This window comes from Nuphar pumila, chromosome 13 (assembly GCF_984573655.1).
Source record: "Nuphar pumila chromosome 13, dmNupPumi1.hap1.1, whole genome shotgun sequence".
NCBI classification, from domain to species: Eukaryota; Viridiplantae; Streptophyta; class Magnoliopsida; order Nymphaeales; family Nymphaeaceae; genus Nuphar; species Nuphar pumila.
In genome coordinates this window covers 100,470,406-100,495,913 of record NC_143261.1, presented here as the reverse complement: position 1 = coordinate 100,495,913, position 25,508 = coordinate 100,470,406, and the positions used below count along the sequence as shown (strand labels likewise).

Below are 25,508 nucleotides of genomic sequence, written 5' to 3'. Positions count from 1 at the left end.
CCCCGAACATTGGATCTGCTTCGGCTATTATAGGATCCTAACCAAGCTGATGCAGAAGCTGCACAGTTCATTTACAAGCACTAGCAATGTTCTATTACAAAATGGATGCAAATTGTGGCTGGAAATATACACTTTGCTTTATTCAGTATTTTGCTTGATGAACACAAGTGGCCTTTTTCCACCATCTTCAGAACCAATAAAAATTTCAAGCTGGGAATCCAATTTTCATACAAGGGAGATCCTTTAGCACCAGATAAACCATCTTCCCCGTCCTGACAATAGCACGAAAATGAAAAAACAAGTCCACAAAACTGTAAAAGAAAAGGACAGAATGCTTCTGGCATACAGAATCTTAGGAACAGTATATTGAATATTGACAAAATTGCATATATCCGCAATTTCTCATGAATAGAAGGTACTAATCTGATACAAACTATCAAATGAAGAAGGTCCAGATGGTTTAGAATGATAAGCAGCATCAAGTTTATTAAGGATATCCAACAGCTTCCTAGATGAAAGTAAAATACTCGTACCTGCACAGAGTAGAATCTTTTATAAGGTCAAGGAAATCATGAAACTTTTTACCTGACTACAATAAACTTAAGCGTAACTGATGCGTGGACAGTGATGAATAGAGTTTTTTTTTTGTAGATTTTTACTTGGAGAAACCGCTAGCTCAGCCTGCCATACTTACGGTCGCTGTCCTGTCAGTGTAAAACTCCGGGGACTTACCCTCTACCCCCAGGGAGTCGCCAAGCTTCAGCTTACGCAGGGGGTGAATGCCCATGGGATCAAACGGTTTAGGCCACACAGCTCGTGAGCTGACCCTTTCGATCACACAGAGAACTCACGCACAACTCTCGCTCTATCGAAGGACCATATATTTGCCTGGGATGTGAGCCCATCCATCCCCAGGTGTACCTGTGACACCACTCTCTACACGCTAGCTTAGCTATCGAAATGATTGTACGCCACCATGCACCACGAAACCTTAAAAAGAAAAAGTCTGGAAAATGATGGATTTCCTTCCGGTTAACAACTATCACATGTGATATGTAAAACTCATTTGAGAGAAATTCCAAATCAAGCGCCCGGTAATAAGACTTGAATAAGTCTCAATCCGCCTGTATATATCGATGCGTTAAACTTGGGCAAATCGTGGTTTAGAAACAAAACCCTTTTTTTCCAGCCAACATGAAAATTGTGAAGCATTTTGGAGTCTACAATTTTTTGAGAAATCAATTTCCTCTTGCAGAAGATGATAACTTAGGCCCCATTTGAAGGCTTAGTTTCGCCCTTGTACTCTTTCAGATCAAGCGTGTTTAGATTTAGTGTTTACGCAGTAAATGTGAATTCACATGACTGCATTGGAAATTGGCACCACATTTTCAAGAATTATGCATACCATCTTCTATTAAGTGGTTATTTAAATACAATGATAAAGAATTAAAGAAAAAATGAAAGTGGCATTCACATAGAATGAGCCTCAAGCAAAATAATTGTGAGACCCAGTTTGTATTAACACACTAATGGAGATCCGATATTTCACGAATGGCCTTTTCACTTTTTATGAAACCGATTGGAACCCAAGCCCTATGAGAATTCTCACGCAATGCATTGAAACACACCCTAAATCTCAGTGTTTTTTTCCATAACAATGACCCCCCCCCCCCCCCCCCCCGAAACAGATCTAGTGGCGCTGGCTAAGCCTGCCGTACTTAAGAATGCCACAGGTCGCCCTCAAGGATTTACCTTGCTTCGGTGACAGCCATGAGAATGCAACCCAGACCACCCACCTGTCTAGTGGCAAGGCTGCCTGTCACTGCCCTAAATCTCTTAGGGCTATAAATCTCAGAGTTATTAGGATAAAATTCAAGTACCTTGAACGTTAGAATTGCATTATATATATGAGAAAATCTACGCATATATGAAGATATTCACATATTCGCACATTTTTTACAGAATAATCTTTGTTTTCAAATTTGTATCTTCATGTTGAAAAGATGAGATATAAACCTGTAATTTTAATATTTGGAGTAAAAAAAGAAAACCCCTCCTATTCTTGTTTCTAAGTTTCAATGTTTCAATACTGAAACAAAAACATGCTCTTTACTCTGGAACAACTGAACAATCTTTCTTACAGAAGATGCTTCTTCTAATATCCAAATGTGTCTGTCTTTTTTATTGTTTTCCTTAATTTCTGACACAAGCGACGAAAAAAACAACATTGAATAATCAAAATAGATACAACCACACATGTTTACCTCCTGTTTTAAAAATGTTATCGGGACTATATCAAGTTAGAAAGATATTTCAGTCTAGTTTCTTTATTTTTTTGTGTTTTTTAAAAATTCTTCATTTTATGTTTAAAAAATTAATAACAAAGTCTGTCACATATCTTTAATGCAATACTTGAACACATTCGAGAGAAAATTCACATTTGTGAAAAAAAATCAGCTTATGCAAAAGTTAAAATGGTTCTTTTAACACCAGACATTTGCAATTTTGAACATTGGGTGGATTTTTTTAATTTATAAGGTTTTTCAAAAAATGCATCATTTTTGTCATACAGGTCATTTTCTGTTTTTGAAACTCTTCTGATTTTATAGTGTGATTTTCAAAACCTGAAACATTCCCCTAAAAAGATTTGACAGTTTTAAAAATCACCCGTTTTGAAAATTTGTGCTTTTATCATAATATAATGATGTTATTAATGCAAATATATGTGTTTTTTTATATTTTCAATATTATTCTTATACTGTTCCTGAATTTTAAATTGTAAATAAACCGATAATTTTCCCTAAATTTTTCAAGGTAAAAAATTGTTTCATCGCTTTTTCTTTTTTCAAATGAAATAGACAAGTGACCTGTCGTTATTTTAGACCGGCCTTTCTTAAAGTGGCAACTGTTAACATTGCATCGTCACATCGTCAAGTCTGAAGCCCATAATAAAAGGCAATTGGAGCCTATAACAATTTACATTTTTTTGCATTGCATATTAATTAAAAGGATTCATCACAGTTCCTTCGAACACATCAAAACCAAATCTGATGAATGTTATGTACATGGAGAGGATGAAAAAAGAGCGTCTTCCTCTGGCGAGGTGCAGTTTGAAGCCAAGGAAGACCGTGTCCCGTTTCTCAGCATGAAATCCTGTGAAAGAGTAAAAAAAATGAAGATAATATACAAATCAGCCCAACACAGATAATAACATATTACCATCTATAAGAAAGAACCTCAAAGCTACAGATCAACATTTTACAACGACGAATGATAACGACCACCAGCACCTTCAAACCAGAGAGCACAAGGCTCCAAGAATTTGGATTTCAAAGTCTGTATCTGTACTAAACTTCTACTTGACTCAATCAAAATTTACATCAAAATCAAGCAGTAGGCGGTGAGCCCCTAAAAAGACTAGTATGGGACTGGGTGAGACTAGACGAAGGTTGCTAAACTAAGAAGCAGAAGCGAGAATCGATATGTGAAGCGGAAGCAAGAAGTGAGGCATTTTGAAATTTATAGGAAGCAGGAAGCAAAGTATCAATTTGAAAGCAAAATATAAATAAAAAATAAAGCAATATGGTAACTGAATAGGAATCAAACAAGAGGCAAATAAAACCTAAAATAAAATTTGATTATTCTTATATTTCATGATTTTTCAGTAAGAGTTAAATTTTTGTTAAAATCTAACAATGATGGTTACCAATTTAGAGAAAGTACATGGAAAGTGAGTGAAAGTGAAAAGAAACGTGATAAAAGCATATAAGGAACATACACCATGTGTATTGGAAACATAGAAGAAACGTGGAGGAATCGAGATTCCCATAATGTTTTGGAAGTGAAGACTATCGTGCTTCCAAAGCGAGTTTTCGAGAAGCGCGCTTCCCACCTACCTAAGAAGCTTCCGGTAACTCTAGACTAGACAGCCCAATTAAAAAATAAAAAAATACACAAAAATATGTAAACAGTTAAAATTAATAACAAACACGTATACAACAAAATCAATCAACAATAAACAATACACATAAAAAAATGCAGTCAAAAACTGCAAAATGATATATTATAAAACCTGCTTAAAAAAACTAAAAATAAATGAACAATTGAATAAACAAACCATATAACTGACAATGTGAATATACTATGTTACAGAAAATTTCATGCTTTTCAAAAACACAATATGTATGATGTAATGACAAATTCATGCCTTAATCGAAATTTAGAATCATGCTTTTAACAAAACACGTACTCAGAGAACCATGATGTATAAAAACAAAAAAAAAATCAGAATATAGACATGCGTACACAAAATTCATAAAATGCCATAGCAGAATCATGTTTTTACAGTTTTACCGAAGCATGCATTCAGATTTCAGAGAAACATGATCTACAAAAACAGAAAATTCAGAAACATAGATACATATTAACACAAAATTCTTTATATATATATATATCCTCTCTCTTTCTTACACTCACTCAGCTGGAAAAGGAGAAGAGACGAGGAAAAAAAGAAGAAAATAAGAAAAGGGGAGGTGGGAGAAAAAAAAGAGGAAGACAAACAGAAGAAAAGGTGGGCAGAAGATGGGAGATAGGAGAAAAAAAGAAGGGTGAGTCGGGTAAGAAGGGGTGAGCAGAGAGAGAGAGAGTAGAAAGCGAAAAAGTAAAAGGGGTTAGGGTTTTACACCGCCCCCCCCCCCCCCCCCCCGCTCCCTCTCTTCTCCGTCCCCCCAAAAGTCATTTTTTTAAAATTTACCTAATTACCCCCAACCCCCTTTTCATAAAAAAAACTTTTTAAAATTGTTCAGCGCCTAGACACACTTGCCTAGGCGCTGGACCTGCTCCTAGGGAGATTAGGCGTCTAGTCGGTGCCTAGTCACCGCTTTTGACTACATAGGTCATAATACAGAAAAAGTTTTTACAAGACCATACCTTTTGTTAAGAACCAACATTTAAATTGACGTGCAAACTGCTTGCATAAAGCACCGTCGTACCAATATAATGCAATCAGGGTTCACATCAAATTATAAAACTTAAGTTTGCATCTTTGTCAACCTTAGGACATTGAAACTGGCTGGTGGAAATGAAAACTCCAATGACAGACAGTAAAGCAAAATCAGAGAAACCCTCTCGTAACAGAGGAACAAGCAGGGTTAGAAGTGGGGACCTATCCACAGATGTTGATTGCCAAACTAGAGATTTCTTGTCCAAAGACTAACAGCTGAAAACAAATGCAAAGGCAGAACACATGCTCACAACGTAAAACAGTTTATAGAGAATTTGTTATAGAACCAGGCAATCTGAAGGCATAGCGGCGAAGCAAAGGTACTGATGCAACAGCCACATGCGAGGCAGAGATTTACAGGGAGAGAACAGAGCATGCCTGTCTGTGGAACTGGGCATGAATGTCATGCAAACTTGGCAGCACTAGAAATGGTCCCCATGACAAGGCTCTGGTTACCTCCTGCCTCAAACTGGCAGCAGTATTCTTATTGACAACTCCACTACTTGACTAGAGAGAGTTTGCGGTTGTGCTTTCAATAAGAAAATCATCCAATTGTGCAAGTCAATCCATCGTACAAGAACACCACCTTTGCTTTGGGCACAACATATATGACAATAATCGTACCATACTTAGGTATATGCCAGAGTCAAGGCATCAATTTGCACTGTATTGTCACCGGTCTAATTACATTAGAACTGGCAAATGAGAAGAATACCCTTTATACAATTTTTTTTTTACGGAGATTTGATGTTCTTTAGGAACAAATAATGTAAAACTTTAAAAGATACAATAAAAGGGAAGAATCACACAACAGTTTACATCTAATGAGAAAATCAAATAGGTGTACAAAGTAAATAAAATTGTTTTAGCAACATTTGTATGTGAAGTTTTACAAATATTGGCTTCATATTTTGTAACTTGAAACATTCAGCCATGATTTCAATTACCTGCCAGAAAAAATTGAAAAAGAAACCTAATGACAAGGATTACCTCTTAATCATCAATCGGCCTTTCCCATATCAAAGTCAATTGTGTAGTCATACTCAATGGTTGGGATCACAGAAGCCACAAACTTTAGAAATAAGAAAAGATACCTGCAGAATTGTTGCTCAAGATTTTAATAAAAAAGGAACATTAAAGAGAAAAGGGTTAAGGAAAGCTCTTCAGATAATTGTTGCCCAAAAACAAAGAAACACACACACACACACACACACACACACACACACACACACACATATAAGCATGTTTTCATGATTTCAAAGAAAAATCACACAAACACACGCACATATATATAATTATATATATACACAAAAAAATAACAAAATATATATAATAATAAATGACTAAACTGCCCTCATGCCTAGGCAGAGGCATCTTAGTCGCCGACCAGGAGCCTTAGTCGGTGCCTAGTCGGTAAAATTAGTACCTTTTAAGGTACCCACCTAGGAATTGCAAAGCCTAGGCATTTTACTTATGCCTAGACCGATTAGGTGGACTAGTCGGGGCTTTTTACTACATAGGCCTGGTATGATAGATTTAGTTATATTATGCTTCCATTTGGATTTAAATCTTGTTATATTGACATTGCTATGTTTATTAAGAAACCTAATGCAAAAAATAATCATTCTACTTCTTTATATTGATGATATGATCATCAAAGGTGAAGATAAACAAGGAGCTAATCATATTAAAATTATTCTCAATAAGCATTTTGAAATGACTAACCTTGGATGTCTTAGATTTTTTTTAGGTATCAAGGTAGTTTATTCTCCTCGAGGATATTTAATAACTCAAAGTCTCAATCCAAGTTTGCTAATGATATTATTGATAGGTCCGAGATAATTGATGAGAAGATGATATCTACTCCAGAAGTTATCGATGCCAAAATAAATAAAGATGATGGATCACTTTTAGAAGATTGACACATCAACTTACTTGACTATTATCTGACTTTATATTACTAGTGCAATTCATACTGCAAGTCAGTTCCAACATTCTCACACCATAGTTCACATGAGTGTTATAATTAGGATCTTTAGATATTTATAGAATTTTGTTTCTAGAGGTCATTTATTGTCTTCCTCTTCTTCTCTTGAGTTAATTGCTTACTCTAACTCAGATTTTGGAGGAGATCAAAATGATACGCTCAACTATTGTTTTTGTGTCTTTTTAGATGATCTTTGGTGTCTTGGAAGTGCAAAAAGCAATAGAAAGTCTTGTTATCATCTACTGAAGTTGAGTACCGTGTGATGACTATTAAAACATCAGAGATTGTATGGCTACGAAGACTCCTTAAAGACATGGGGGTTCATTATCAAACACCCTCCAAACTGTGCAGTGACATCAAGAGTATCATATACATAATTGGCAACCATACATTTAATGAAATAACTAAACATATCGTAATGGATTGTCACTATGTACGTGAAGAATTTATGAAGAAGACTCACTTTGCTCTACGTCACCTCAAAATATCAGTTGGTTGACTCCTTCACCAAGGCGCTTTTGTCACCTCGGTTTCACTTTATACTCGACAAACTGTCAGTTTTCACCCTGAAAGTTTGAGGGAGTGTTAATGCATGTGTGTGCATATATATATCTATATATATGTATCTAATAGGTAATGCCCAATAGGGGCATTTTGGTCATTTCTAATTATGTAATAGGGACTGCCAATAGGGGCAGATTTGTAAATCTCTTTTCAGTTTTGCTTATTTTTTAGTTTTTAGTTTTATAGCTGTTGGGACTAGCCCAACTAGATGTTGAGATAATCCAACGGCTAGTTGGACCAGAGTTATCGGAAGCACCTATAGATTAGGGAAGCGCACTTTCCCAAAATGCGCTTCAAAAGCATGAAACGCAGCACTTCCGAAATGCGTGGGGAAGCACACGATTCAATTGGGAGGCATGTTTCCCTTTAAAGAAAAATGTGCTTCCCTTTAAAGGGAAAGGGTCATCGGGCGAGCGAGTATTTAAAATTTTTTAAAATTGATGGACAAGTTTGCCCTTTGTTTTAACTTTTTTTTACCAAAAAAAATATAGAGAAAAAATTTTCTTAATAAGGGTAAAATTGGGATTTTTGAAAACCCGTGAATAAACAAGAGAGGGTCGAGGGTTTTTCTTCTTTTTCACCGAGCAGTCTGTCATCTAACTCCTCCCTCTCTCAAGTTTTCGGCCACCGACCGGCGACCTTCACCAACATCCAGCGACCTCCACCGACCGACGATGAGGATGTTTAGGTATGCCCCTTTTTCCTTTCTCTATGACTCTCCTCTCACTCTCTCTATCTCTCCATCTCTTCTCTCACTCACTATTACTTTCTCTCGCACCCACTCAGCCCAGCTGGGAAATGCTTTTTTTTGGTCGCTCTCTCGCACCCACTCAGACTGGGCCGTTAACAACTTATTTTTTTTGGGGATCCCAATTTCTAGGGTTTCGTTCTTTTTTTTGGTTTGCAATCATTGTTCATTTTTGCTCCTTGATATTGTTGATTTTTTTGTTGGAATTTGAGAGAAGGATTGTGGTGAGGAAAATATATCCTTTTTGTGGATTTTTTATTTGATTCATTGTGAGGAAGTGTTTTCTTTGGTTTGTGTTCTGTTTTGGGATTGTTTAGGGTTTTTGCACAGAATTGAATTGGTAATTAACCTAGATTTTAGATGCCGTAATTTTTTATTAACTTGTTTTTCTTTTTGTTGCTTTCTTTTCTTTTGTTTATGATTGTAAGTTCTGGAGTTATATTGTGTATCTGCATTGAATCTCCTTATTCCTTTTCTATATGCGTTTCAGCTTTTTCACATTGGGTGCTTTATGGTTTTGAAATGTTGAAGATCACACAATGCGTGATGTTAGGATGCACCATTTCTTATCCAATTTGACATAGGCATGGCTTCTTATCTTCAAGAAATATATGTAGAGGTGGACTTATGAGATGTATTAGCTTGTTCAACTCCCTTGATAACTTAAGGTCACCGCATGGTTCATGAAATCAAGACTGTTAGAGTGCTTGCACATAGAAGTTCATCGCTGAATTTGCACAGCTACAGCTGTCTCATTGGAGTTTCTGTTTGTGTTTTTTGGTTCGTGGATGCCTCTCATTAGATGGTAGCATGTTTAGGTTTCCCTTGACTAGGAAACTGAGTAGGTTATTGTTCATTACTGTAGGATGTAACATGCTTCCTGTGCACACTGCATACACTACTTGCCATTTTGCTTGCAATTACATACCTCTATCCCTGTCATTGTAAATTACCCGTGTTGCATTTAAAAGAAAATTACTTGGCTTTTGTCAAAATCCTCATCAACCTGGCTTTAATGTTCAACGTGTGAGATTTCTCCAGAACCTGCGAACGAGAAGTTAAGAGAGGGAAAAGGTGGAGGCTGCAATGAGTCACGATTTCTCAACAACAGAAATCGTGACCTATTTCATTAATAAATAGGCAAAAGCCCTAATACATAGCCTTTACAATAACCCTGATAAGCTGGGGTTATTTACAAGTATACCATTATGCTATATACAAGTAGTTTGGATCCGGATCCAAACTGTAAATACAAAAATGTCTAATAGTCTAATAGTCTCCCTCAAGTTGTGCATGATTTTGAATCATGGACAACTTGCTCTTTAGAAACCAAAAACGGCACTTTGTGAGTCCTTTAGTAAACAAATCAGCCACTTGGTCTTCTGTTTTAATATAATGGGGCTCAATCTCTTTTTCTTCAATCTTCTGCCTGATAAAATGCTGATCAATCTCAATGTGCTTGGTCTTGCTGTGATGAATGGGATTAAGAGATATTTGAATAGCACTTTGGTTATCACAAAAGAGAGAGCAACTAGCAATCGACTCTTTGAGCTCTGTTAACAAATGTCTAGTCCATGTTACTTCTGCCGTAGCAGCAGCCATCGCCCTGTATTCTGCTTCTGTGTTAGATCTAGCCACTGCCTTCTGTTTTCTACTACTCCAGGAAACAAGATTGGCACCAATGAAAACCCCATACCCTGAAACTGACTTTCGATCATCAGGATCTCCTGCCCAGTCTGCATCTGAATAAGCAATTATGTCATGAGCAGTATTCATGGATCTGTTTTTGGTGTACAAAAGTCCATCTCCAACAGTACTCTTCAAGTACCTCAGTATCCTCTTTACTGCATCCATGTGTCCCATCCTTGGCTCATGCATGAATTGAGAAACTTGATTGACTGAATATGTAATATCGGGCCTGGTAAAAGTAAGATATTGAAGCATTCCCACTAGACTCCGATATTTGGTGGGATCATGATACAAGTCTCCGTTTTGCACACTTAGTTTCTGGTTAAGCACACTAGGAGTAGCAAGAGGCTTGCAATCTTTCATTCCACCCTTTTCTAACAGATCCAGGGTGTATTTATGTTGGGTCAAAGTAAGTTTATTTCCTTGACTATCCACTTCTACTCCAAGAAAGTACCGAAGGTTTCCAAGGTCCTTCATTTTGAACCTTTGACTCAGAAGGTCTTTAGTTTCTTGAACATGGTTCTCACTACTTCCTGTAATAATTATATCATCAACATATATTAACAAGAAGGTAGTAAACTCCTTACCTCGAAGAATAAAGAGGGAGTGATCCAATTGCGATCGATAGAAACCATGTTTTTGAATTTCTAGAGAGAAACTATCAAACCAAGATCGAGATGCTTGTTTCAGTCCATAGAGAGCTCGATTTAATTTGCATACATATTCCTTTGAATCTACTTCTGTATAGCCTGGCGGTTGTTCCATGTATACTTCTTCCTTCAAATCGCCATGAAGGCATTCTTCACATCTAGCTGACTTATTTTCCAACCATAATCGACAGCTAATGAAAGAACAATGCGAATTGTACCCATTTTCACAACTGGACTAAATGTTTCATCATAGTCTTGTCCAAACTCTTGAGTGAATCCCTTGGCTACGAGACGAGCTTTGTATCGTTCAACACTTCCATTCGGTTTGTATTTGATCTTGTAGACCCATCGTGAGCCAACAACATTTCTATCTGGAGGTCGAGGAACGACAGTCCATGTTTGACACTGGTACAAAGCTTTCATCTCTTCATTCATGGCTTGAATCCATTTTTTGGAATTAATGGCTTGATGAAAATGTCTAGGCTCAGTCTCTTTCTCAATCTGTGACAAAAATAACTGAAAATCCATGGTGAAATTCTCATAACTGACCCACCTTTCAATAGGATGCCGAGCTCTTTCAGATCGTCTGATCGGAATAGCTACTGTATTAGAAATTGAAGAAGTAATGTCATTGGATGGATCAAGCATAGGATCTTCTTGTTCAATATCGTCCGCAGTCAAGAGTGAGTCCCTTTCTCTTCTCCTATAAACTTGCCCAGCAAACTTGTTAATCTCTGGAGGATGTTCTATTTCAAGTTCCTGTATGCCATTGTATCCATCTTGAGAGGATGTTCTTTGAGCACAGGAGGAAGGACACTCATCATTGGTTGCAGGAAAGAGCTCTGCACTGAGCCATGGATCATAAAATAGAGTATTCATATTGGTTTGGGCAGAAGCATATTCTCCATCTCCAAAATCATTCTCATCAAAAACTACATTCCTAGATATCTTAATTCGTCTATTGTCAGGATCATAACACCTGTACCCTTTGTGGTGATTTGCATATCCGACAAATCTACACTTGGATGCCTTAACCTGAAACTTGTTTCGCAGAGAAGAGTCAATATGAACATAACACGTGCAGCCAAAAATTTTTAGTTCATCATAATCAGGATGCTTCCCAAATAGGACAAAAAAAGGTGATTTATCTTCTAAAAGCTTCATGGGCAGACGATTAATAATGTAAACAGCAGAGTGAAAAGCCTCTGTCCAGAGTCCTATGGGAGTATGACTTCCGTGCATCATGCTCATAGCGCTTTCCACAATGTGACGGTGTTTCCGTTCTGCAATTCCATTCTGTTGGGGTGTATGCGGGCAAGATACTCTACGATTTATCCCATTATCTTGGAGATAATTGATAAAATCCCTGGATGAGTATTCCCCCCCACCATCACATTGGAAATGTAGAATATTAAAAGAAAACTGAGTTTTGACAAATGTATGGAAACAACGAAAAATAGAGAAAACTTCCGATTTATTCTTCATGAAATATATCCAAGTGAAGCGAGAGAAATTATCAATAAAAGTAACATAATATTTGCTGCCAGAATTAGAAGGATTAGGAGCCGGTCCCCATACATCGAAACAGACGATTTCAAAAGGCCTTGAAGCTCTCTCATTTATTGAATGAAAAGGAAGAACATGACTCTTACACATTTGACAACTTGAACACATTTTATTATCTGGTCTAGGAATCAGGCCAAACTCAGGAATAAGACCATCAGATACGAGTCGCTCAACGAAGACTCGACCACAATGACCAAGACGCAAATGCCAAAAATCAGGCTTATTACATTTATTTGAAGATTGCAAATTGAACACATGAATATGCTTGGACGACATGGACTGAGGAGATGACTTCAAGGTAGGTCGAACACAAGTAGAAGGGTCCTCCTGGAAGACATACATATTTCCTCGGCGTTCCCCTCTAGCGAATGTCTTCTTCGTTTGTAGATCCTTGACATAAACAAAAGACGGAGTAAATTCAACAGAAGAATTGGTATGATCAACAAGCTTAGAAACAGAAACAATATTTTTTGTAATATTTGGGGCATGAAGAACATTGGAAAGATGAAGTGGGGATTTAGGCAAGGGGATAGAAACATTTCCAATGTGGGTGATGGGGTGGTGTGACCCGTCTCAAGTGACGATGTTACTTTTTCCAAAATAAGGAGTTAAAGTAGAGAATTTACCCGCATTACCTGTGACATGAGTAGCCGCCCCCGAATCAATGTACCAGACGCCTTTATCATCGCGTTTCAGATCAAGTTCAGACAATGCAGCCAAAAGAAGCTCTTTCACATCGCCACCAAACTTTGAAGGGTTCTCCTTTCGTCCTGACGAACTCTCACCCTTTTGGAACTTTCCTTTGTTCTGTGGATTGTGCCAACAGTTGGCTTTGACGTGACCTCGCTTGTTACAGAGGTAACAGGTGGGCACGTTTTTCAGATTATAAGGAGGCATTCAGAGTGGGTAGTAACCCACGCCCCCCTGGGGTACCTCGTCCTCTGCCTGCACCAAAATGACTATCACCGCGTCCCTGGCCAAAGGAAACACTAGTAGCAAGAACCTGGCCACCAGTGTCATGTGACATCCCCTTTAAGGTCATCTCATATTGAAGGAGTTTCGCTTGCAAGTCTTCAAACGATGGTAAGCTGGGTAGACATAACAATGAGGTCGAAAGAACATGGAATTCCGATCCTAATCCATTCAAGGCTTGCCTGACTTTATCTTTGTCTGTAACTTCATATCCGACAACAGCCAGTTGATCGCTTATGTTCTTGACCTTGTTCAAGTATTCCATGACAGACATGGAACCCTTAGCGAGGAGTTGAAATTCACGCTGAAGAAAGGAAATCCTAGCCTCTGAAATCTGAGAATATGTCTTCACTAGCCGGTCCCATAATTCTTTTGCTGAGCACTCATATGGAATTCCCACCAATACTTCTTGAGAGATAGTGGAGATAAGGAAAGCAACTGCAGTTTGATCACGCTTCATCCAATTTTCATATTGGGGATTTGGTATTCGTTGTATAGGATCAGCCTCGTTTCCATCCTTAGTTTCTTGTATGACAAATTCTGGAGGGGCTGAAATTGATCCATTTAAATGTCCAGAAAGACCTTGACTTTTAATGAATGGAAGAATTTGTTTTTTTTTTTTAGAGCTGAGAATTCAGCGTGAATCTGATAATCAGAACTGATACCTGAATTATCAGATCTAATCTGATTTGATAAAGGAAGCTAAGACTTCTTCTTTAAAAATTGCACACAGCAAAAGGAATATCGCTGATGTACAGATGTATCAGCAGCCGATAAAACTCAAAAAGATATCGTGAAATCAAAGAAATTGGCTGATTTGGTACAAATCCAAAGAAGCAAATCCAAATCGAGAGATCTACCGATTCGATGAACAAAGATATCGTGAAAATGGATTTTGGCCCAAACCCAAAACAGTTTCAGCAATCAAACTGTTTCAGCAATCAAATGGAGGAATAGATCGAAGGAAGAAACCCAAAACAGTTTCAGCAATCAAACTGAATGTAAAGAGATGTGAAGATGGAGGAACAGATTGAAGGAAGAAACCCAAAACAGTTTCAGCAATCAAACTGGATGTAAAGAGATGTGAAGATGGAGGAATAGATAGAAGGGAGAAGTACGAACAGAAAAAGTACCTGGGGCTGGGTCTCGTAGTCCAGTAGAGAAGAAGAACGAACAAATTGGAGGAAGGAGATCTGAAGATGGCAGCTGGGGCTGAGGCTCGTATTCCAATAGAGAAGGGAAGATCTCGTATGGACGTACCTGTGTAGAAGAATTTCAGCCCTTGGATCAGACTTGCTCTGATACCATGTGAGATTTCTCCAGAACCTGCGAACGAGAAGTTAAGAGAGGGAAAAGGTGGAGGCTGCAATGAGTCACGATTTCTCAACAACAAAAATCGTGACCTATTTCATTAATAAATAGGCAAAAGCCCTAATACATAGCCTTTACAATAACCCTGATAAGCTGGGGTTATTTACAAGTATACCATTATGCTATATACAAGTAGTTTGGATCCGGATCCGGATCCAAACTGTAAATACAAAACTGTCTAATAGTCTAATACAACGCAAATAATGAGTTTAGCTGTTTTACCTTTGACTTTTTTGGTTGAATTTTCCCTTAAAAAACCAATTTTAACTATTTAACTTATATTCTTGTACAAGCTTTGAGGAATTGTTTGGGATTGAAAAATGATTATCTGGAAGTTGACAGTCATAAATTTCAGTATTCACAATTAAAACCTTGATATGACACTTGAAATTATTTTGTACCATCATGCGTGGATGAGGAATTGCATGTATCCTCAGATAAATAAATAAAATAAGAAATACATGTTCTCTAAGGCTCACTAAAAACTTGATATTGAAGAGTATATGTGCCTGTCATGGTTGGTTTATGACTCTAGCTGCTGGTTGTTTTCCATTTATCTGCTGTTTTTTTTGTAGCTTGCATTAATGCAAAATATTTATTTTTTTGTTTTAGTAATTGGTAGATTATGAGAGTAATGATTTGTGTTCTTCGCTCTCCATCCTTTGGAGCTAGTAATAGTTTTTTTAAAGTGTTTTAGACTGATGCATATACTTTTATGATGCAGGTATATTTGCTTGTTCTTTGCTTCCCTAATGACCATCACAAACTACGATCTCGACAATTATGATGATGAAGATTTTTTGCAATTTGAAGTATGAATCGTCTAGTGTTGTTGAGAATGACAATGTCAGAAAAGGTAAGGGGTCTGATTGTCCATATCAGTTTGAGGAAAGAAAAGAAAATTGTTTTGTGAGGAAGATGAAGAAGAATATGACTTAGATGAGTTATATGACAAATATGCCCCAGAAGTAGAACCACCTAGCATGCATAAGACAACATTGCTATGACATCATGTATTGAAACAAAAAAAGAGTGGGCAAAGAAAACAAAGTGGAACTCAGGTTTTTATGTGCAGGCACTGTAAAAAATTTTTTGCAATTTGAAGTATGAATCGTCTAGTGTTGTTGAGAATGACAATGTCAGAAAAGGTAAGGGGTCTGATTGTCCATATCAGTTTGAGGAAAGAAAAGAAAATTGTTTTGTGAGGAAGATGAAGAAGAATATGACTTAGATGAGTTATATGACAAATATGCCCCAGAAGTAGAACCACCTAGCATGCATAAGACAACATTGCTATGACATCATGTATTGAAACAAAAAAAGAGTGGGCAAAGAAAACAAAGTGGAACTCAGGTTTTTATGTGCAGGCACTGTAAAAATATTTATCATGGGTCATATACTCGAGTTTTTGCACATCTCATAGGAATTCAAAAATGACAAAGTATTGGGATTGCCTTTTATCCTATAATTGCAAAAATGTTGAGTTGGCAAGAAAAATTAAGAGGCAACTTTGACGAGTGAAAGTTTTATCAAGCACATTCAAGTTGAAAAGATCGAGAATTGATAAACTGAAGTCTATTAGTATGACATCTTTTTTTGCCTCTAGTGGAAGCTGAAACACATTTGATATTCGCGATACCTTTAAAAAAGTAAAAAGAGATGATGTAGATCATAAAATTATTAGATTTTTTGTGTGCAAATGACATACCCTTCAATGTGCTTCAATCACCGTATTGAGAAGAGATTATATCAGCAGTTAGTAAAGTGCCTGGATATAAACTCCCATCGTATGAAAAAACTTGACCAACGTTGCTTGATAATGAGAAATAGTGTGTTTACAGGAAGTTGAGTGAATTTCGAAAAAAAATTGAGGAGTTTGAAGTTTTCATTGTCTCAGATGGTTGGACAAACATAAAGAACAAACACTTGATAAATATATTTGTATTAAATTATTTTGGCTCGATGTCCTTATATGCGAGCGATTTTTTTAATGTGCAACAGTCGGCTGTAAATATTGCCAAGTTTTTAAAGACTGGATTTAAAATTGTAAGGCCTTCTAATGTAATGCAAGTGATAACAGACACTGCAACAAATTGCAAGGTAGCTGGTGAAGAATTGAAATAAACATATAAGTATATTTTTTGTTCACCTTGTTTTGTGCATACCCTTAATTTGATTTTCAAAGATTTCGCACATGAGTTATATTGGTTGGAAGAGACATATTTGCAAAATAAAGAAATTATAAAATAAATCACCAATCATTCGAAAGCATTAACAATCTTTAGAAGTAATGAAAAATTAGAGTTAATAAAGATTGCAAAAATAAGGTTTGCTTCACATTATACTACTCTGAAACGCTTGCTTAATGTGAGAGAGAGCTTGAGGCTTACAGTCATATTAGATAGATGGAGTGAGTGGAAGCAATCATGCACTGATGAGACTATGAAAATGAGGACCCTTACGACAGAAACAACTGTTCTTGATGAAGAATACTGGGATTTTTTCGTTTAACATTAATGATTATAAAACCCATCTACATGATCAAATTTTATGATCAGGAAAGCCCTATAATTGGTAAAGTATATGAAGGCATGGACAACATGTTGAAAAAAATCAAATATAATCTAAAAGGACAACCAGATTTGTATGAAAAGATTCATAAGATTGTCTCAAATAGATGAAATAGAATAAATGTACCCCTTCATAGTCTGACTCACATGCTTACTCTAAAATATTACGAGTCAGAGTATCTCAAGATCCTAGCACCAGGAGGGGTCAAATGAGTTTCTCCTTGTAAAATTTTATTCTAGCTATTTAATAAAGTTTAAAGTTTAATGATTTAATTATTTTATTATTTCATTTGCATTTTCTTGTTATAGTTAAACAAAAAAATTGCAGAAAAAGACAATGATATCTTAGATGGTGCAATGCTCACTCTTGAAGTTATATCTGCTGGAAATGAAAAACTATCTACACTTTATAGGTCACAACTTGTAGCTTTTGTAATGAGAAGTGAAAGATTTAGCCGAAATGCAGCAAGACTAGATGCATTGAATCCTACAATGACGGTCCTTAATTGGTGGTGTTTTTATAGTGGTGATATACCCAAGTTGAGAGCATTAGCCATTAAGGTTTTATCTCAGCCTATTAGCACATCTTCTCCAAAAATAGTGTAGAGCACCTATAGCTACATTTATAATGTTAAAAGAAATATGCTCAATGAAGATCGTGTTGATACGTTGGTGTATATTCATTCGAATCTTCAATTGATTGACATGTATAATTAAAGTGTTTTGTATTTTTGTTTTGATATATTGTAAAATATTTATCTATCATTGATTATTTGTTGGCATTCATATTTTATATTCTTGTTATAAAAAGGTACAACAATCGCTATAAAGAAGGACCTAGTCGAAAATAGGATATCAATCTGGAACTTCTTATTATAAAAAAAATACATCTTGTGTTTTTTATTTTACTTTATTCTATATATGTATTTTTTTATATTTTAGATTAAGGTTTTTGAACATTTTTATTTTTTAACATATTCATTATAGGAAATGAAGGAAGGAACAAAAGGCATGGTCGTGGAGGGTAAGGAGGACGTGGTGATGCAGGAAGTTCTTCTCGATCTATTGCTGACCTGAAAGGAAAGTGAAAGATGACAGGTTATTGATTGTTGACAATGAAATGAACTCTTGAATTCTTAATTATTATTTTGATGATGTAGTTGGAGTAGTCCAACTTAGAAACTTTTATATTACTTTTTTTTGTCATGGCCTTGTAATATTTTGATTTCGGTGATAAGTAGTTTTGTTTTGAAGCTTGCATGATAAAGTGAAGTAGTGAATTATGTTAATTTTAAGTTTAAAGTTTACAACTTTATAGATTATAGTTTATACTTTAATTCAACTTTGAAATGCATGAAATAAAATTATGTTTTTACTTTTTTAGTGCTTAAATATGCAATTTGTTTTGTGTACCTAAAAATTTAACTATATCTCTATGTAATCTTTGAGTTTATTGATTTCTCATTTTCTATAATGTAGAGATCACAAGATTCACAACATCAAATAACAAATCATTTGATTCTTTCGTTGAAAAACGTATCCTTCTTAATCAAATTTATTAGTTTTCTTAATGCATTATTTATTAAATGCTTGTATGCATTTGTTAAATGGTTGCCACAGGAATGTGAATTATGATTTTTTCTTGATGTATTATTTATTAAATGCTTGAAAGTTGCAACATGATGCATTTGTTAAATAGTTGCAGCCAGAATATGAAATTATGAATTATGAATCTTTTTATGTATTATTTATTAAATGCTTGCAACATGATGCATTTTTTAAATGGTTGCAACATGAATATGAAATTATGAATTCTGAATTTTACTTTATTTATTATTTATTAAATGCTTGCAACAAATGTATTTGCTAAATGGTTGCACTTTGCATATATGATACAGTTTTTAGAAACTCCTGTTTTATTTTGTAAATAATAACATAAATCTTATTTTTTGATCAATTAAAAACATATAATTACATTTTCACTTCCCTTTCGATTCCTATTCGCTTTTCTTTCACTTCCCACTCGAATCCTATGTCTCTTCCGGTTCGCTTCTTATGTCGCTTCTGAGACGATTCCTGGGTCACTTCTAAGTCATCCCATGCTTCCCCGCTTTCTAAAATTTTGAAAGTGCCTCGCTTCCCGCTTTCGCTTTCCGTATCGCTTCCCGCTCCCGCTTCCTCGACTGGCAACTCTGAGTTGGACTAGCCCTTAGCTCCTTTCTTTGTTCTATAAAACGGGATCTCCGCCATGTATTTTTAGCTATGCTTTCTCAAGCATATTGATGCTCAATAATAGTTATATTTTTTACACTGTGGCCCTTTACTGGAATGTGTTAGTGAGACTTCATGTGAACTTGTATTTTGCCCCTAAGTGGCATTTTGTATTTGTGTATTTTTATGTTCTTGTAGCCCTTAGAGGCACTCTTTTGTATTCCTTCTTGTTTCATTACACAGGACAGCTTTGACTCAAATTACTTTGATTGATTTGTTGGTGACTTAGCAATTGAAATTGGCTCTTGTAACAACTTTTCTTGATTAAAATTGCTTAAAATTAAGCTGTCTACTTCTCAAAAAACGCTGCATGCTTCAAGTTATTTACTTAAGATTTAAAGTAGTCATAATTCATCATCACTTTCATATCTAATTTAAGTAGATGAGAGTATTAGAAAATAATTACTTGTCAACTTCTGGTTCAACTCCATGTGACATTAGAACATCGATGATCTTTTTCATCACAGCACCGTGCCGACAAGGATGTACAGAAGCATGCTTTCCAGGCAAGTGAGGATGGTCCTCAATGGTGACCTATACAGAGCCATAACAGGGAGAAAGAGATAAGGCTATAAGCCACTAAAACCACAACAATAAACACCATACAAAAGCATTTAAAATTAAAAGCAAAAGCACCTAATGAACTTGAGCCACATTTTCAGCTTCAGCAGGTCATGTATGACAACCTAATTGTGTAGTTGACTATGCAAAAGAAAAAAGTCAGAGATGGCTAGCTAGTACATCCATGGGCACAGACACACATACATGATGGGGGCATGGTCGTTGTACAAAAGCTAAGCCTACAAAGAAATGGTGTTGTGGCTAAAGTGCCAAATAACATGTTCCACATTGAAGGAAACTATGTGAGCCTGCTTATTGTGAGAAGGCAGAAATTCAATAGAAACTATATATATAGTATTTGTTCATCAGAAAGCAAAGAAAAATAATAAACCAATACAAAAATGTACCGTTTTTCTAGCATGGTCTTGACTAACATCTTCCAATACAAGCTCTGGTTGCAAAAGCATCTTGGACTGCAGAAACATACAAATCAAACCAAAGACTTCAAATGTTGTATTAGAAGGATAATACAAAGAAAACACAAACAGAACAATCATTTTTTCAAGAGGAACAAACAAAAAAATAAAGTATGAGATGAAATAAAATACTTTCTAGAGGAACAGAAACTATCATCACTGAAGGGTTCCAGATTCAAATCCTACCAGGGGCTATCACCTAACTTAACAATTAGAAAAAGGAAATTCCAGAGTCCAACGACCTGTGGAACTGTCCAGGCGCATTTGGAAAAGATCGAAACAGACAAAAACAAATGCAAGTGGTGCATTAGATATAGTAGTGCAATACATAAGTGGCACTGTACATATCCACTATCTAGACATGGCGTGATGAAGAACATGAACATTATTTGCACGAGGCAATAATCTTGCACATCCCACATCCTTCAACATGGACACAGATACAGAGGATAACATCAAACACAGATTAGGTGCAAATATACAGCAATTATATGAGAAGGATGACATAGTATGTGAGAAGGTTTATGGGTCTGCATATTTGCAAGCACGTGTGTGATCCAAATTCAAGAAGTGCAAAGTTCTTTTGAAGAAACCATTGTTTAAACTTTAAGCTGTAATTTTACCTTTCCTGCTGATCCCTTGTAAATATGTAACATGGACACTTATAGGAACTTGAAATGTAAGTGTCAGACATGGCTAGACACGGACACATCTGGACACAATTTTTGCAAAAAGTGAGTGTCCAAACTGGACATGTGTGTCATGTGTTGGACACGACTACATGTAGACATGAAGTGTCCGACACTTGGACATGAAGTGTCCAGTTTGTAATACAGAGTGTCTGACACTTGGAGATGAAGTGTCCAGTTTGTGACATGGAGTGTCTGACACTTGGACACAAAATATTTTGTTTATAACATATTTAAAACTTAGATACAAAGTGTCCAACTCGGGAGATGAAGTGTGGAATACCTTAGACACAAAGTATCCAATTTAAGAGAGTTTTAGGTGTCATGAACAAGAAGTGTTTAACTTAAAACACTATGTCACAGGAATTCGCCCAATAGGTCGACATGACACGACATGGGTGCAGGTGCGGCACCCGGTGAGGTCAACCATACCCATGGTGATATCTGTCCAAAATGGACTCAGGCAACTCTGGCCGAGTCCATGTTGGACAAAAAAAAACTAAGGGGCGGGGCCCAAGGTATTAGGGCACATCACCCTCCTCCCCCGATCCCGATGCCTCCCCCTTCGCTTCTCCTGTTCCTCTTCTACGGCGGCAGACCCCGACCCCTTCTCTCTTCCACGTCGGTGCCTACTCGGGGCTTTTGACTACACAGGTTAGAAGATGGGATAAGAGCAACACTCATTTGCATTGCATAACACAATCTCTCAATCCCAAATATTACACAACAAAGTGGCAAGAAAGTGTTGTTGACCGTGTCCCTCCAAATTTAGACCCATAACTATCAAAGAATAGAAATATATGTATGGCAAGACTATCGAGAATCACATATTATAAAGCAAGTCACACAAGAGTTTGAAAAAATTTCCTCTTCGAGGTTATAGAGACAAACATTAATAGCGAGATAGAAAGAGGATTTAAATTCTAGCACATGGTGGTCAACATATGGATCAGAAACACCTATTCTGCAACATATTGCATTGAGATTACTATCTCAGTCTGCTAGTTCATCTTGTTGTTAAAGAAATTAGACCATATATGCTCAAATCCACAACATGAAGATAAACAAACTCACCAGCAAGCGTGCAAATGATTTAGTCTTTATTCATTCTAATCTTCGATTACTTTTGTAAACCAATGAGGAATATAGGTACTAATTGCTCTTTTAGTTATTTGACTATTTATTAGTTTTTTCATTTAAATATGCAAGTATTTAACATTTTTTAATTTTAATTGTAATGTAGATGTTGAGAATAGGTGGTTTTTGGTTATGTTCTCATATATTAGAGGTTTTCTGAAATATTATTTTCATAAGGACTTAGATGTAATTTTTCTGTTTTTGCCTCTCTCTATTTAATATAGAGAGAAGCCCTAATCTCAATTAACGAGTTCTATTGTGCAGTCGTCTCTCTCTCTCTCTCTCTCTCTCTCTCTCTCTCTCTCTCTCTCTCTCTCTCTACACTCACAGGTGGTTGTACAACCCCATCACATTCTACATGGTATCAGAGCCTTCGATCGTGGGAGCGCGATCTTCATCAACAGGGACTGATTTTTTTTCTCCATCAAAGAGGAGCAACAACCCTACGGCCTTTTAAAAAAATCAGGTTCGGTGGGGTTGACTGGGGAAGATCTGATCACAGATCTGGGATGTTACCCAGATCTGTCGTCAGATCTAAGGAGAAGATCCACTGCGATCGAGTGTTGCCGAGAACTGGTTTCTACTATGACGTGATATTTTTTTTGTTGTTCGTGAGTTGTCGAGGTGTGTTCCTGCTGTTACAGATTTTTTTTTTGTTGCTGTGAGCGCTGAAGTCCTTGTCGAGGTGTGTTCCTGCTGTTTGGGAATAGCAGAAATTATTTTTTCTTGTGTTGCCGTGATTGCTGGGTTCTCGCCTATGCTGATTGTGTGTTATCAGAATTCTGCCGTGAATGCATCTTCTTTTTTCTGTGCTGCTGTGAATGCTGATTACTTGTGATACTTACTGGATGTCGTGCATTATATGTTGGAGAACAGCAAGTGTAGTGAATACTTTGGTTTGCAACTGCAGTCTCTCATTTATCGTGATGTGTTTGGGCCTTTTCAATGTTCGTGATTTCTGTGCTATCAACAGCAACTGAAATTTAGTTGCTTCAGTGGATTGGTTTATTTCAGAATGTGGCTGCTGTGTCGTTTTTTGTTTGGAAACATGGTAGCTTAAGTTTCTGTGTCGTGGAAAGTAGCAGGTGTGATTTCCTGCTGGACTGATTTTTATTTCGTGTGTGGGCTGTTGTTTGCTGTGGAAACAGCAGGTGTGGTTTCCTGCCGAGTTGAAGAAAAAAAAATCTTCTTGAACACTTGTTGTTCAAGTAAGGTATTCTGTTTTTTTTTTCAGTATGGCTGAAAATTCGAAAAGTGATTCCAAACTGGAACACATTGGGGAGTATAAGGCTTTTGCCAACCCCTTCTCATATGGCTCTTCTGTAAGGTTGAATGAAACCAACTATGCCAGGTGGTCCAGAACTTTTATGATGTCGGTATCTGGACATCGTCGAAAACATATTTTGTTGGAAGATGCACCCACTGAAAAATTGGGAAAATATGTCACTTGGGATAAAGATAATGACATAGTTATGTCATGGATCATGAATAGTGTCGAACCCCATATTGTCGATGGATTGATCTACTATAATACAGTCAAACTAATGTGGGACAATCTTCGTGATACATACTCACAAGAAACGAATGTGAGTCGGATCCTGCAAGTTGAACAAGAAATATATAACTTGCAACAGGGAGATCAGACCTTGGCCCAATACTATCCTCTGTCAAAGTTGCGTTTAAAAGACTTAATGCTCACAGGCCTCTTTGTTGCTCGAAGCAAAAGGATCATCAAGAACAAACCATGGTTGCTCGTTTTCTTCCAGGTCTGTCTTCAGATTTCTCTGTTGCAAAAGTTCAAATGTTGACTGGTTCAGATGTTCCCACTCTTGCTGATGCTTACAATCGTCTGAGTAGACTTGCGATCTCTCTGCCACAATCTCAGCCTGTGACTCAGTCATTTGCTCTTGTTGTCCCATCTAGTTATGGGCGTGGAAATATTCAGAATATCAGAGGACGAGGACGTGGACGTGGTATGGGAGGCAGAGGAAAGCTTCAATGTACATTTTGTGGAAAATCTGGACATTTAGAAGATCGTTGCTGGAATAAGCATGGTCGGCCAAGCTCTTCGTCATCCAAGTCATATAACCCTAAAGCAAATGTTACTACTATTGAGGCAACAAATGCACCAGAGACTGTCACTGCAAATGAAAGTAGTATCACCCTTAGTCGTGCGGAATATGATGAGTTGATTGCTCTTCGACCTTTGAGTTCCCCCACTCCTATAGCTGGGGTTGCCTTTTCAACCGGAAATCATCTCCATCCGAATGATAGTAAGTGGGTTATTGACTCTGGTGCATCCAGACATTTGTGTGGAAATTCACGTGTTTTCTCAGATCTAAAGGTCATTAAGGCTCAACTTGGAGTCTCATTAGCCGATGGGAGCTCCTCCCCGGTTGTTGGTCAGGGAAATATTTCTATATCCTCCTCATTACAGTTGAAAAATGCTCTTCATGCTCCAAACTTTCCTCAAAGTTTACTTTCTGTTAGTTGCCTTATAAAAGAACAAAACTGTAGAGTAATATTTGATCCAATGGGTTGTCATTTTCAGGATTTGCTGACGGGGAAGAAGATTGGTGGAGGCTATGAAGAAAATGGACTTTACTACCTACATCATCCAATGGGTTTTGTTCATGCTGCAGTGGAACATTCATTCAGTCCTATTCAGTGGCATCGTCGTCTTGGCCATCCTTCATTGTCAAAGCTTCGGTCGGTATTTCCTCAGATTCCTTCCACCACATCATTTCAGTGTGAAGCATGTCAGTTGGGCAAGCATCATCGAAGCCCGTTCCCTTCGAGTCAGAGTCAGTCTAGTAATAAAGTTTTTGAACTTTTACATGCAGATGTATGGGGTCTTAGTAAGATTCCTACTAGGACTCAGTGTCGTTATTATCTTGTTATTGTTGATGATTTCTCTAAGTTATCATGGGTATTTTTAATAAAAGAACGATCTGAAGTTCCAAGTCTTATCAAATCCCTAATTCTTGAAATAAAAACTCAGTTTGAATCTATTGTCAAGATTGTTCGCACTGATAATGCTCTCGAGTTTAAATCAAAAGGTCTGTTACAATTTTACCAAGATCATGGCATCCAACCCCAAACTTTCTGTGCCTATTCATCTCAACAAAATGGGGTGGCTGAGCGAAAACATAGGCACCTCCTTGATGTTGCCAGGACCATTATGATTCAATCAAATGTTTCTGCCTTATACTAGGGTGATGCGATTACCACTGCTTGCTATCTGATCAACCGCAT

At 36.9% G+C, this 25,508-nt stretch overlaps 1 protein-coding gene across 2 annotated transcripts in view; it reads right to left on the bottom strand.

Annotated features, from left to right (window-relative positions):
• Positions 1–2,963: 2,963 nt before the first annotated feature.
• The window catches only part of LOC149819457 (autophagy-related protein 3-like), a 31,460-nt gene continuing 8,915 nt past the window's right edge, over positions 2,964–25,508 (bottom strand). For both annotated transcript variants that reach the window (XM_089984154.1, XM_089984155.1), the window contains exons 7-10: positions 20,359–20,424; positions 19,797–19,924; positions 5,993–6,096; positions 2,964–3,153 (exon numbers count right to left, since the gene is read on the bottom strand). In XM_089984154.1, the coding sequence (XP_089840280.1) occupies positions 6,003–6,096; positions 19,797–19,924; positions 20,359–20,424 (288 nt within the window). In that variant the 3' untranslated portion in view covers positions 2,964–3,153; positions 5,993–6,002. The remainder of the gene's footprint in view (positions 3,154–5,992; positions 6,097–19,796; positions 19,925–20,358; positions 20,425–25,508) is intronic.